This window comes from Pteropus medius, unplaced genomic scaffold (assembly GCF_902729225.1).
Source record: "Pteropus medius unplaced genomic scaffold, Ma_sr-lr_union100, whole genome shotgun sequence".
Classification (NCBI taxonomy): domain Eukaryota; kingdom Metazoa; phylum Chordata; class Mammalia; order Chiroptera; family Pteropodidae; genus Pteropus; species Pteropus medius.
In genome coordinates, this window is record NW_024349803.1 from 1,449,058 (window position 1) to 1,464,243 (window position 15,186).

At 46.0% G+C, this 15,186-nt stretch overlaps 1 protein-coding gene across 7 annotated transcripts in view; it reads right to left on the reverse strand.

Annotated features, from left to right (window-relative positions):
* Positions 1-15,186, reverse strand: part of CSMD2 (CUB and Sushi multiple domains 2) — a 545,384-nt gene that overhangs the window by 73,280 nt on the left and 456,918 nt on the right. For all 7 annotated transcript variants that reach the window (XM_039837029.1, XM_039837028.1, XM_039837026.1 and 4 more), the window contains 6 exons: positions 14,064-14,182; positions 13,501-13,570; positions 11,404-11,520; positions 8,352-8,561; positions 3,587-3,775; positions 893-1,070 (listed from right to left, as the gene is read on the reverse strand). In XM_039837029.1, coding sequence (XP_039692963.1) covers positions 893-1,070; positions 3,587-3,775; positions 8,352-8,561; positions 11,404-11,520; positions 13,501-13,570; positions 14,064-14,182 — 883 coding nt within the window. The remainder of the gene's footprint in view (positions 1-892; positions 1,071-3,586; positions 3,776-8,351; positions 8,562-11,403; positions 11,521-13,500; positions 13,571-14,063; positions 14,183-15,186) is intronic.

The window sequence follows — 15,186 nt, forward strand, 5'->3', positions numbered from 1 at the left end:
CCTTCCATCTGTTCTTAGCCATTGCCTAGAAATTAAGCTGGAAATTAATCCAGGGCAGTCTGGTCATAGTTATCCATCCCTGGGAATTTGGGAAAAAGAGTCCCACTATCCTCTATCAGTTTCCAGAATGGCAGTAACCCCCAAACAAAGGAAACTTAAAATTATATCTTTGTTCAAAGATCAAGTGGTTTGGAAAAATCTGTCTAGGTAACTACACTTATCAACTAATAATTTGTATTCTTATTTTAAAATTAACTCAAGATATTCTAACTCTATAACACAAAGCTGAGCTATCCAATTTGTAACCATGAGGCCACACATGGCTATTTATATTTAAATTAGTTAAAGTTAAATGAAGTTTAAAAATCAGCTTCTCAGTCATGCTAGTCACATTCAAGTACTCAATAGCCACTTATAGCTATTGGACAGCACAGATGTAGAACATTTCCATCACTGCAGAAAATTCTGTGGGACAGTGCTGACCCAGCATGAGATGACCAGTGGGACAACACGAAATTCCACCCTAAGCTCTTTTATTAGTCTGGGCCGCTTATCTTAGGTAAATGCAGAATTTTGGTAAAGACTCTAGAAATACCGAGAAAAGTCAGCATATCTACGCTCATTCCCATTCACACACCCATTGGTACTTTCATGGACCACTCGCAGGACTCCAAGGTGGGAACCACTTCACTCCATTACTTGCCCTTCAAGGAGTCATAAGGGCTAACTGAAGCTAAACCCTCATTGCGCTGTGTTTTTTTGAAACCCAGGAGGCTGATGGCCATGTAAATCCATTCAGCTCTTGGTGTTCTGAACAAATAGGTGAATAATCCAGTTTAGAGCCCAACTAATGCCCCTTTCTTATTGGTTGTCAACGTAGCAGTTGCCCTACCAGACGGTGATGAAGTCTCCGGAGGGCTCTGTCTGCAGCAGGCTGAGGTTGAGGCGGATGCCATGACCAATGGGCACGGTGATCAGCCAGACACAGTCCTGGGAACTGGAGTATGGACTGGGGAAGCCAGGGGAGTACACTGTGCCATTGGATGAGGTGATATTCCCACCACAGGGGACTGCAGGGAGGGAACACAAACACAGATGAGTGCTGGAGATCACCTCCCACCTGAGAATTCAGATGAGATACTAATGAAGTCCCAGCTCCCATCACAAACCATCCTGTTCAAGGAGATGGGGCAGGATGGGGAGAGGAGATGGGGCTGAGGATAGCCGAGACTGGCTTTCCCCACCAGTCCGAACACACCACTCCCCCTACAGCCCTGATTTTCCGTGCAGGTGCTTCAAACAGCCTGCCTTAGCCCCCGGCCTTGTCCTTCTCATGGATAAGACCTGCCTAGAAGGAAGGACACACTAAAGCTCTCCCCTCTCTTTTCCTAGAAGTGGGGGGCAGATGTTAGAGTTAGGGTACAGTACCTTTGCTGGGAAGAAACAAAAGGGAGCAAGGGCATGAAAGCACATGGTTCTGTTCCATGGCACTCATGGTCCAGTGGGGTATAGCCACATACACCAGCATCTACAGCACAGGGGCACATGCTGCCAGTGTGAAACGCTGCAGGAACAGTTATGGGAGCCTTCTTCTGGCTTTGGAACAGTTAGGGGAGCCCCTTCTCTGGCTTTGGGAGGGTAGCAAAGGATTCCTGGTAGAATTCACATTTAGACTCAGATCTGAAGGATGACATGGGCTAAGCAGGCTCAAGACAAGAGAGGAGAGCAATGTTCTATGAGGAAGGAACAGCATGCACTAAGAACCGGAGATAAGAGAACATGGCACGTGGGAAAACTGAAAGTATTTCAGCTTAGCTGGAGCGTAAAGTCCGTGTGAGTGGAGAATACCAGGGAGTAAGTGGTAAGCAGGCCCTGAGGGACATGGTGTGCTACATTAAGGGGTTTACCCCAAGGGAGATGGGAATGCCTTGCTAACTTGAGTAAGTTGAATGTCAGGGGTATGTTGATGGTTTTGAAGACTCGCTCAAGCTACACTGTGAAGATGGACTGAGGAGTGCAAAACTGAAGGCTGGGAGACCAGCGAGGAGCTTCATCTAAATGGCAGCCTAGATTAAGGTGGAGGCAGTAGACAGAGAGAAGGGGATCCATTTAAAAGATAATTAGGATGTAGAATTAGGGAGACTTGGTGAATATGGTAGATGAGTGAGAGGGAAGGTACCCAAATTAAGGGCTGAGTAACCAGGTGACTAGAGGTGCCCTTCGGTGGATGAGGATTCCAGTTTAATGGCAGAAAGATGATGAGTTTAATTTTGAATATGTTGGGATTTAGATGCCTCAGGATAAGAGCAGAAAAAAATGACCGAAGAGGTGACACAGATGGAAAGATAATTGGAAAAGTAAGAGAATAAGGCATCAAAAAGGTCAAGGGGAACACTTTCTCAGGAGGCAGAAGGGCTTCTGGCTTAAGATGTCTGACTGAGCACTGTGCTTTTCTCTCTCTTGTGATGCCATAAAAAGAACAAGATGCAATAAGGAATAAAAGGACGAAAGTCCACAATGAAGCTTGTCACAGAGCACGAGATCAACCAACAATTCCAGAATAATGGACTGGTTAAGCATGGGGATAGTTCTGAAAATCTGAAAAACAAACTGGGGGTTTAACAGTTTTCGAAATTATGGCCTTATAGTTTGACGTCAGCATAGCTCAGTTCTACAAACAAGGCCTGTTTTTCTATGGAGAGTGACTACTTCAAGCACCTTGTCTGTGAGCCAGTTACTGTGCTGGGCACATTACATGGGCCATCTTGAAATCCTCTCAGCTCTTACAAAGTAGAGACGAGAAGTCCCATTGTACGAAAGAAGAAACTGAAGCTCAGAGAGGGGAATTGGTTCAAGGCAGGAGCCCAGGATGATCTGATCCTGGAGAGGGGGCACTTTCTCCTAGAATGCTGTCCTCCTGCTAAGCTTTCCCCTTTCAAGACAAATCCCAGCTTTTTCTCCAGGAAAATGCTGAGCCTCAAGAGTGAAAAATGAAGGAAAACAGAACTGAGGTGAGCAGATGAGGGTACAGACAGCACAACCTCTACATCTTCTTCCATCCTAGTTCTGATTAATGAAGACCCAGGAGAGTGTCACCTCTAGCTCCCTGATATTATTAACTCGGATATCTCTAGGCACATGTAGGAGAATGAGAATTAGGAGCGGGGCAGGTGAAGAGAGAAACAAGAAGTTTCTTAAAAAGAGGTGTTATTCTCTTTCCATTTGCGAAGATGCCATGGTTAACCCTACCTTTCTACCTGTCAGCACACCACTGGCTCCTACACCCTCAGGCAGAGTCTTCCCTTCTGACTGGGGATATCCAGCCCATCAGGTTGGACATTCCCAGGGGCTGAGTATGTTTTCCCTTGGCTATGGCCCACATCTCCTTCAGGTCCTCCCTAGCACTGGCCCAGAGTTCTGTCCCCAGGATCCTTCCCTGGATAGGCTGGGTCCCCTCCGTATGAAAAGGATAAGGTTTGCCAGGATCTCCCAGCATAGATGATCCCATGGAGCACGCAGGTAGATACAGGACTACTCTGGACCAGTCTCCCTAAGAAAAATCCCAAGGGATGAAAGAGGGACATACCTTCACACTTGGGCAGGGGGTGGTCCCAGTTCCGGTTGGTGCCATGTTGACATGTGAGGACAGGGTGGCCCATTAGTTGATATCCTGGGAGGCACTCGAAAGTCACTGATTGTCCGACATTGTAGCCAGCTCCCCTCACAATGCCATTGGCAAAGGGCTCTGGGTCTGGGCACTCTTGAAGTTCATAGGCTGGAAAAAGTCAGGAGAGAAGGTTACTTTATTCTTTCTTGGCATTTTCTCCCCAGTCAGAACACAGGAACAGCAGAGGGTCACATAGTGGTGAAGCAACGAGATTTGGACTCAGGCAGAACTTTGTCATTTGTTAATTGCTGGCTTTGGGCACCTTATTTAACTTCTCTGTGCCTCAGTTTTCTTATTTAGAAAATGGTTCTTGTGAGGATTAAGTAGGAGATTATATACATAACTCTTTGCACGGTACTGGCACATGGTAATAATAGACAATTAATATTGTCTATTATTATTTTTTTAATGGGAAAAGGAGGCTCAAGGAAGACAACACTAGACTGAATCATTATTTTTCAGCACCTCCTTGGGGCCAGGTGTTGACCTAGTTCTTTCATTTAACTATGACAATGATCAAGATCACAAACACAGGAAGCAGTGAAGACTTGAGTGGGGTCTTTCCAACTCAGAGAAACCTACCAAGAAGGAGCTGACTTGGTGGGAGGAAGCCCAATCTGTGGCAAGGAGAGGAGCAAGAAAGCTGCTCCCATGAGAACGGGTGGGCCTGACTCAAAACAGACACCTTCATGGAAGTAGCCGAGGCCTGCCCAACAGGGAGAGGTCACTGCGGGATTTGCTGAGCACGGCCTTTGATTAATTAAATACGCAGGACAAAGAAGAGCCTTTGTGGCAGTAACCTGGTCTATCCTATACAGGAAATCGGTGGCCGGAGCAGAAGGAACATTCGAGTTCTCAGCTGAAGCTGTGGAAGCCAAATGAATGCTCCATGGAAGCGGACACATTTGTCACACGTAATAACAATATAAACAGCAGTGATCACGAACTTGACATTTCCTAAGCACCTCCTCTGTGACGGTGGCTGTGTTATACACAGGAACGATTTCAAACAAAGTGCTATACTCCAAAATATTAATAATCATGGTGTCTAACATTTGGGAATAATCCGATGTTTTATCATTTTGCTAAGTTCTTTATAGACAAAACCTCTTGAGAAGTTTTAATGGAGTAAGTTAAACCTGTCAGACTGGGAGACCTGTGTGGGAGTAGCTTATGCTGTTACTAAAATTTTGGGGGGAGTATTTATCTGAAGAAGGGAAAGGAAAAACCCAGCTCAGGAAATTCAGAGTATCTAGTAGAAGGAATTTTGAGAAAAAGTAAGAAAAAGTAAGCAACAGCCTCTACAGTGACAGGTGGCTCTTCCGGGAAGCAGGTCTTTCCATGAAGGAAAACCTTGAGGAGAGTGGTTAGAGCTCGCTCACAGGATACAACTCCGTAGGGCTAAGGGAAGCGTCATTGGAGGATGTGGGCTATGGGGCAGGAAGAATTATTCGGGTCTGTGACATATTGTAAGGCCCTGGTTGGAGGACTTGGGCCTCTGGCACAGAGACAACCTAGTCCAAGAGTTTGGGGCCATCACAACCAGGAAGTGTTAATGGAAGCTGAGGTCAAGTCTGAGGGGGAGCAGCTGCCTCGATACCAAGAGTAGTTCCACAGGTGTCATCAGGACTGTGGCACATGGGCAGGCACAGAGGGAGTAGCTGGGCCTGTGACCCAAGGGGAGCCTTCAGAGGAACATCCAGGCAAGTCGTGACGGTAAAACACGGGTGGGAGAAGGTGGGCCCACCACAGAGTGGAAATCCCAGTGGACGCTGCGCTTCTCACACAGTTGGGCCAATTCCTAGTGGAGGTGTTGGGCCTCTGAAAACCTACTTAGAACCCCACTTATTCCCTGCTCCTATTCTGTCCCCCACCTGGCAGGGAAATTCTCAGAGAACGGGCCGCTGAACCTGTGAAGCCTCAGGTTGCATAATGGGCACATTGCAGAGACAAATGCTAACCCAGAATGTTGGCCTACTGGCCCAGAAGCCTCAACACAGGGCCCTTGTGCAGGGGAGCCTTGGGAGGGGCTTGGGAGGGCCTCAGCTCGGGACCAGGGCTCTGTGGGAGTGGGCAGGTCTCTTCCATGGGAAGGAGTTGATGGAATCTGAGAGACTCAGAGTAACAGCTTTTATAAGTACAAGTGGGCTTATCACATGGGGAACACGGCAAGAGTGTCTGGTTCCATCACAGGGGCTCAGTGGGTAGGGCTGTGTCTATTATAGGGGCAAAGGCACAGTGTCTGTGGGTCGGCCCCAGAGCAGCTGTCCCTGTCACAATGGTGGCATCATCAGTACTTGCATTAATAGAGAGCAGAAGCCTCAGGGAGAGTACTGGGCCTGTCAGAGGGCGCTATGGGTTGAATTTTGTCCTCCCCAAATTCACGTGTTGGAGTACTAACCCCCAGTACCTCAAAATGTGACTTTATTTGGAGATAAGGCTTTTATCTATCTTTACCTAAATGACAATGAGGTCATCAGGGTGGGCCCTAATCCAATATGCCTGGTGTCTTTATGAAAAAGGGAACTTTGGAGACAGACATACAGGAAGGAAACCATGCATAGATGAAGCCAGAGATTGGGGTGATACTTCAGCAAGCCAAAGCCTGCTAAAGATTGCCAGCAAATCACCAGAGAGGCATGGAATATATTCTTCCTCATGGCCCTCAGAAGAGATCTTAATCTTGGAACTTCCAGCTTCCAGAACTGTGAGAGAATAAATTCTTGTTGTTTAAGCCACCCAGTCTGTGGTACTCTGTTACAGCAGCCCTAGATGCTTAATACACAGGGGAAGCCCAAGACAGGCATGCGTCTGTCCCAGAGAGGAACACTGATCAAGTATTTGGGCCTGAGTCTCTTTTGACAGACTGTGTCCCTCTGAGGCATCATGACTCATTTGACAGCCCCACCCCACCCACCCAGGCTGTGTGTACTTAACAGGCACAGGCACTCTTAGCTAAGGTTGGCCTCTGTGACAAGCCCATGCATAGCTTCACTGGGTGTGGCAAGTGCCTTACTATCAATGAAGATGAAATGTCACTCTTTGGGTAAGAGGCACAGCTTCTCCCTGTCATTTCATTGGTGTGAGAGGCTCAGCTCCTCTTCCTGAGACCTCACCTCTGGTGACAAGCCCAGTCACACTCATTGGAGTTCCTTTCTCTTCAAGACACACAGAGGAGGCAGCACCCGTATAACTGGTCCAGCTGTGCTCACCTCATGAAACACTCTTTAAAGCCTTCCCTAATGACAAGCCCAAATCCACGCCACCATACATCTCTGACATGGGGTGAGAAAGACAAATGTCAGAATGTTATGGATACAGAATATTCTACATTTATGTAGAAAGCACAACCAAAAAAATTCATGAAACATGACATATTTTTCACAGGTACATAGAACATGTACGTCAACACATGGAAAAAGATCTGGAATGATCACATTAAAACAATAGTGGTTATTTCTGGGGAATAATACTGTGTTTGGAGGCTTCAGTCAAAGAGCTTGGCTTTACCTATAATGTTTTTAATTCCTTCCTTCCTTCCTTCCTTCCTTCCTTCCTTCTTCTTCCCTTCCTTCCTTCCTTCCTTCCTTCCTTCCTTCCTTCCTTTTCTTAATGAGTTGAGTGTGTTTGTAAATTGTGTAATTAAAAATTAACTTTAAAAAAGAAAATTGCAAAACTATTTATAATACGATCCAATTTTGGTTACGATATAATAATATAGTTATATCAAAATATGTACCAAAAAAATGGGGAAATCAAATTGTTGAAAGTTGATAACTCTGTATAAGGTGGGGTTGGAAATGGTATTATGGGAAAATTTTGACTTTCAATGATGCACTCACAAAAACATCTGTAATATTTTAATTTTTCATAAGCATGTATTAGTATTGGGAAAAAATCTAAAAATACGAAAAAAAATCAGTGCAAGAATATGAGAGAATATGTTAGAATAAACGGTTCGGTCAGTGACACTAGGGAAGCATTGGAGCGAGAAGGTGGGCCTATCCAGGGCCGTTACGTACAGCTGCACAGGTTGGGCGCAATTCGCACAGCCACAGGTTATGGCGTCTCAAACAGATGAAGCCTGAGCTGGAGTAGATGAGGCTTGCTCCATGGGAAGCATGCCAGGAGTGGGGTCTGTCACAGCATTTCGCTTCAGGAGGATAGCGCTGAAGTGAGTGTGGTTGCATGAAAACCTTCAGTAGGGGTGAATGGGCCTGTCTCATTGTGAAGGCTCAGCGGGCTGCCCTGGGATTGTGACTGGAATCCTCCAACAAGTCCTAGCTTTGCTGAGCATATTGGACTTGACATACAGGGGAGACCCAGAGGGAGTTAGCAGGCCTGTCAGGCCCAAGGGAAGTGGCTGGCTGGGTACTCGGGGGTGCCTGTGATGGGTCACTTGCTCAAGGAAAGATGCTGGCTATCGGGCCTGGACAGAGGTTGAACTTCCAAGGGCGCTGTTGGGTCTGCCACCCTGGTGAAGGCTTGTCAAATGGGGTTAGACAGTCTCAGCTAGGCCAGAGTGACATGCCGCCGAAAAGAAGCCTCATGAATGTTCCTGTTCCCCCACACTCAGCCCCTCCTGTGTTCTTTCTTCCTCTACATGGGAGGCTGGGAAGATGGGTGGTTGTGGGTAAGAGATGAGGATAGACAGAGGAGCAAACGGGGCCTTCCTTGTCCTTACCTTGATACTCCAGCTTGAATCCTGGCCGGTTCTGGGAGTGGTCACTGTGGAAATACACAGTGGTCTCGTGGGCCGTGGAGAGCAGGGTGCTTGGAAGCTCGCTTCCACTGAATCTGCCCATCATGCGGCTGGTCTCGTAGGGGCCGTTCCGGATTTCGACGAAGTCGTGGTTGGGCTCGGTGGAGAAGTTCAGGAACTGGATGTGAGCTCCTGGGAGCAAGACAGAGACAGGCAGTGCCCAAAGCAATACATACAGTCTTGTTTCAAATGGGCCCCCTCGGGAAAGCGCTTCCTGCCAGAGCCCACGTGTCTCTACCACTGACTTCCTAGCCAATCAAGATGCCCAGGACAGACTGCAGGAGGTGCCGGCCCAGTCCTGTCTCTTGTCTTCAGGCTGGACTGAACTTAAAAAGTATGTTATTCACGCAAAAGGAAGGGCAGCTGTCATTTCTGAGCTCCATCTCGAGTCCATTTTATTTTATTGAAAACAAAGTTCAGGATTGACATTTGATTTAATTCGTGATTTTTATGTTTCATAGCAGTGTAAAAACAGCTTTGCTACGATAAACTTTTTACTTAAAAATAAGATCCCCCCCCACACACCCAACTGAAAGACATGAACTTCAAACTGGTATTTTCTAGAACACTTATGATAATTCAGGAATATAAAACTTAGGAGAATACGTTGTTCCATCTGTTCATTAAGCCAAGGGAAGTTTATACTTTGAGATCTTAATGGATTAATCAAGATCTCCTAACAACCTGACAGGTTAAATGGCTTAATTTATTTTTTAGAGAATGGAGGTGGGAATATTCATATTTGTTTATGATAAGATTTCTTAAAATTGGATTACTATTAAAAATAATATTGAAAAAATACATTCACTGAGCATAGGAAAATGTCCACAATGTTAATTGTGAAAATCTGATCGCATAATAGTAGGTTGAATATAATTCTCACTTTTGAATTTAAAAACTAGAAAAATATTCATTGATTTGCTAACAATATTTATTGAACATTTGCCATGCATCAGGGCTGTACGAGGCATGGCACAGGGATGAAAAAGACCTACAAGGTCCTCGCTACCTTTTCATGGTGAGGACTAAGCTGTTAGTGATTGCATGGTGGGATTATAGATAATTTTAATTTTTAAAATTTGCTCATATGTACTTTCCAATTTGCTTAGAGTGAGTTCACATATGTGATTTTTTTTTGCATCTGATTATTTAAAGAATAAAATAAGACTTGACATATAATGTTAAATACCCTTTATGTCTCCTGCTTTATCCCATTCCCTACTTCCTTCCACAGAGGCAATCACTATCATAAATTTAGAAGATATCCTTCCAGTTAACGCTTTTAAGATTCTTAAGTAATACTCGGGTTTATTTGTTTTAAACATTTACATAAATGATATGCTTTACCTACAGTTTTACAAACCTACTTTTTATTCAACGTTGTGTTTTTCAAGGTCTATCCAAGTTGATATACAAAGACATAGTTCATTGATTTTGACGACATATTAATTAATTCTAATTTATGAATTATCCAACAACACTATTCACTTCCCTACTAACGAACATGTAGATTGTTTCCAAGTTGTGGATAATTCTGCAATGAGCGCTGTTGTACATATCATGTGTGGAGCCTATGCTTTCCACCCCACTGCCCATGCATCATCCCAATGTTGTGGGCTGCATGTCCATCAAAGGATTGCAGGATTTCTGAACTGAGCTCCTAGAAAGAACTGGATGTGATCACTGTCATCTAGTGGCAGTAGCTTGTAAATGTAGTGGCTCTTTATATGCTGTTAGGGACTGTGCTAGAGTTCAACATTCATTTAAAAGCAAGGGATCCTGGTCTTCTGCAATTGGACCCTGCGGGAAGCTGATTCTCCAGGGGCAGAACAGATACTCAGGACCTAGAGATAGAGCATTCTAGTGGCTGAACATCAGGACTTAGAGAGAACAAGGATGTGCCTCCCATTTAAACTTCCTTTTCTATTGGATGTTGTTCTCCCTCATCAACGCTCTATCATCTGAGGTTCTTCTGGCCCATGTATGGATGCAGAGCTAAAGGGTCTCCTAGCTCCTCTTTCCTCCGTGTCTCAACATCTGGAGTTTCCCAAGGCTTCTGACGTCATCATCATTTTGCACCCTGATCATCTGTCCCTGGTTTCCTTCAGAAAATGGTATCAAATATAAGACTCCATCCTTTGGGGGGGTCACCGGCCTCTTTCCACCCCTTGGAACAGATTTAAAGAGGGCCAGTTTAGATTACTTTCTCCCGAAAGTCCCTTCTCCAGCAGAAGACTCACTCTAGGCTGAATAATAAAGGATCAAATAGGTGGTCTTCATTCCCAAGGTCACAGACTGGGACATTATGGGCCGGTGCAGGAAAGGTCCCCTTGGGACATTTTGTTCCCAAGAACAGAGCAGTGACTTGGGCAAAATGACTTATGTGCAAAGCCCATCAGTTCCATGTCAGCACAAGTCCTTTTCTCTTCAACTGAGATATCTGGGGTTAAATTTTATTCTGAGTGCACCATAGATAAATCATTGGCAATTAAATTTTGCACCCAGATCACCGTCCTCCACAGTGGCATACTCCATCTCCACAAGAAAACACTTCCCGATCTCTAAGGCTAGCCGGAATGTGCCTATGAAGAATGCAAACTCAATTTCATGTTGACCTTGGCTCGATTTAATTAGGATGAGAAATTGGATATTTAGTTAAAAGCACAATTCAAGGTCCAGACTCTGTAAAATAGATTTCTTTTTTCCTTTTCTTTAACCATCCCTAAGTAATTTCTCATTCCACAGTCCTGGATTTTAGCTTGCTACTCAAATAGTAAAAACAATGGCAATTCCTAACCCTCTCAGCCCCACACTTAATGTTCTCAAAGCCTTCATCTCTCCCATTCTTAACTGAGCCCACGATTGTACAAGAGGTCAACAGATAAAGAAATAGAGAGGCAGAGAGCTAAACTGCCTGAGCCACGGTTTTTCAGACAGTTGCTTTAAGTCCAGAGACCTGGGCGTGAAGACTCACCGAAGCCTACGGGCAGTGCGATTTTCCAGGAGCAGTCCATGTTGCTGGGGTAGTTGCCTGGGAAGCCAGGGCTCAGGATCACCCCCTCCATCTCTTCCACTGCTCCCCCACACTGTGCTGTGACAATGAGACCAGAGGGTTAGGGCAGCACTAAAGAGTGTACAGGGCCATGCCAGCATTTGGATGCTCTGTTAGAGCAGCAGTTTTTAACCTTTCCCAAGTCATAAACCCCTTTGAAACCCCTTCTAAAGAAACTTATACTTCATTTCCTTAAAAAAACTGCACACACGGGCAAAACTTGGTATGTAAGTTCAGCAAGGACTGCCCAGCATCCTAGGACCATCGAATAGTCCACAAACCCAAGTTGTGGACTCTTGACCTTGAGCATGCCCCTCTCAGGTCAGTTCTCTTAGTGAGGTCACGCAGCGCAAGTCTGCTCCACGAGAAGTACAGCCATTTCTTACTTTATCCCTTAAATCTCCCTCTCCTCATTGTCCAATCAACTCTTCCAAGACTGAAGAAAAAGGATCAAGGAAAAGGACTGGCATGCATTGATTCCCTACGCTGTGCTAGGCACCATGCCAGGACCTTTGTAAATTTGTACTCCATGGGGTTGGGTGGTCAATAGATGAACCTGCCCTCAGAACTTTGACATACGCCCTTGGCCAAAGTGACTGTGATTAGCATTCCACGAGGAGCCAGCCACAAGGGGCTGGGCATCTGAAACTCCAATGGAGGTGACTTCTGAGTCATCAGAGGATGCAGAGCTGCAGCATGACTATGGCCTGGACAGTTGACATCAATACTTTGCTTTCACATCTTATTAGGACAAAGTTGTGTGAGCAAAAAGGGGTTAGCCATGCATGGAACCCCAGAGAAAGGAGCAGAGGGCAGGGATTTGCAGTGTCTAGGCAAATGCTTTCTGGGGAGAAGATTCTGTTTAGATCCGAAGAGGGCAGTGCCTGGGTTAAGAGGAGGAGCTCCAGCATTGACCACGAGGGACACACTTCCTGTGTGAAACTCCTCCACACCTCAGTTTCACCCAACTGTGAAATGGAGCTAACAGCACCTATATCACAGGGTCGTTATGAGGTTACAACAGAAAGGACCGCACTTCACTTGGAACTGGGGCTGGCACACAAGGTACACCCTCATCCAATGGCAGCTGCTGTTAACGTGAGTGGTTTTCTTGGCAAGGCTTCTGTATTATGTAATGAAGGAAAGCACCCTGGGCTGACCAGTCACATTTTTGACTACTCAACAGACTAGCGGGCCCTGTACCTGGTGAGATCACAGAAGGAAAATGCCATTAAGCCCATGACACTCCTTCGACTCACCTTGCTCCCTATCTCAAGGTCAGCCTTGAGGGGTACTTTACAGTGGCCCAGGCATCAGAGAAACCTAAGTATCCATTCCTGACCTTACCACTTTCTTTTTAACCCTAAAAGCCTTAGTTTTCCTACTTGTAAAAATGAGGATCATGATACCTCCTCTGAAGAAACATATGGTTCCGTGCCTTGCACATAATAGGCATCCAATAATTATTGTTAGTTTTCCCCTGCCCCGACCTGACTAGAAGTTTCTAAGGGTGAAGACCCCATATTTTCTTGTACCCATTGATCTCTTTATCATTGCTTAGCACAGGGTAGGAGACCAAACCAAGCTAAGTTCTCATTTCACACGTAACCCTCGGTGTTTCCTTCTTAGTAGATTTTATCTGTCGGTCCCATGAAAAGTCATAGGGGAAAGCCCGAAGTGCCTAGAAGGTCCATTTGGCCAATTACTTGGAATGAGAATGGTCATCATCACCTTTTCAAATAGGCAAGGCTCCTCCTGTCATTTTCCATTTGGTGGGCGAAGGTTTCCAAAAGTCATGAAAGCCTCGAGTGAGAGTTTATGAAAACATCAAGCCTAAAGCTATTGCCTGTGAACATACCCAGGATACCAAACTGTCTTTTGATTTGAACTACACGATATGTCAGTGAGCGCAAATCCCTGGTAGAAAACTTATACTTCATTTCCTTAAAAAAACTGCACACATGGGCAAAACTTGGTATGTAAATTCTGAATGAACTGGAAAAGTCTGGGCTCTCTTACCGATACAGAGCGGAGGTGGGTAGTTCCAGCGCCGCACGGTCCCGGGCATGCAGGAGATGTGGGCGTGGCCCTGGAGGAATCGGGAACATGGGTGGGCTAGCGGCCCACACGGGCACAATTGTATGTAGGAGAGCTCGTTCAGGGGCTTTGTGTTAGGCAACAAGATACATTAATCCACTGTGGGATGGGGAGTGAGGCAGAAGGAGAGAGGTTTTTGGGAAGGATGCTTATAACAGCCATTAACTATAGAAGTCTCATTACTTAAGCTTCCTTGTGAGCTTCTTTTAATTGCTAGATTCCCTCATGGGCTTCAAAGGAAAATTAAATTTTCCTAAAGTCTAATCAAATCAAAACTTTGCAGGAGCACATTGGAGGCTGGCTTATGCCAAATCACTAAAGTCAGCAAAGTTTATCTTTTGCATAAACAGCTCCAGGCGGAGAAAATGGTCCTCAGGGGTATTGGGGGACTGTCACTGCTCTTTGGTGACTGTAGCTCTGCTGGTGCAAGGCTGGCCAAGCACATCTCAGGGGACACCTGTTTCTTGGGTGTCAAGGGGAGGTACCTGGAGGGCGTATCCAGGCTCACACTGGAAAGAGACCACGTCATTCACCAAGTAGCGCTCGCCAGTCTTCACCCCATTACTCGGCACGGCAGGTTCTGGACAACTGCTCAGGCCCACAGCTAGACAAGACAGAGACAGATGGAAAGGAGAACGGACCAGCCCAGCAGGTAAATATAACTAACTGTAGGCTGAGGGCAATGTTGGCAGCAGGGAGAAAGGTGTCTCCAAATTGGGCTTTCTCTGCTCTAGCGTCTAGGCTAGCTCTTCCCAACCCCTTTACCTCACAGTGCACAGGAAAAATTAGAATATTTATATGGCACTGAGGTTCCGCAGACCAAAGCTCCTTGGGGGCAGGCGGGTATCATCTGAGAACTCTGGCTGCTGCCTGCCCCCTGGGCTCCCCAGAAGGCCTTTGGGGCAGCAGAGCTAGGTTGCTGCTCCAGCCCTGCCTCTAAGCCCCCAGATCCCTCTGTATGAGCAGCTCCCATATTATTCCCGCCTCCGAGTCCCAACTTCTTTCCATTTTCCTTGCCCTAAGAAGACATTTCCCAAGGGCTAAGAAATTAGGAGAGAGGCGAATGAAGGGCAAGAAGGAAGGAGAGCAGTTATCGGAGGGACATCCCAGCGATGCTTGGGGGCTCAGAGAGTCCCACTCTCTAAGATGTGCAGTAGCTGATGAATCCACTGCCTTCTTTCTCCCATTGTGTTTTCAAGGTCGGGGCAGCTTCTTTCTGGAAGCAGTGCCGGGGCTCCTCACACTTTGCCTCCTATGGCCAGCTCTGGCCCTCACTCACCGCTGGACTCACAATAGCTTCTCTCTTGTTCCCTATCCCCATTCATCCTGCACTCATGGGCAATTTATGTCCTTAAATTTTCTCTGTAAATCACGGAGTTTCCTTGCTCAGCCATTCAAAGTGGTGGGTCCCTATCACCTATTATATGGAGACTCACCTTATCATCCTGACATTATATATAGGACCGTCATGGTCTTGGCCTGGTCCTTTTCAAGATCACCCTATGGGATCTCAGGCGGTCTTCCTTCACTCTCCTTTCTTGACTTTTCAAATTCAATCTGTGTTCATTTACTCCTCTTTATATACCCAGCATTGTACACAGTGCTTTG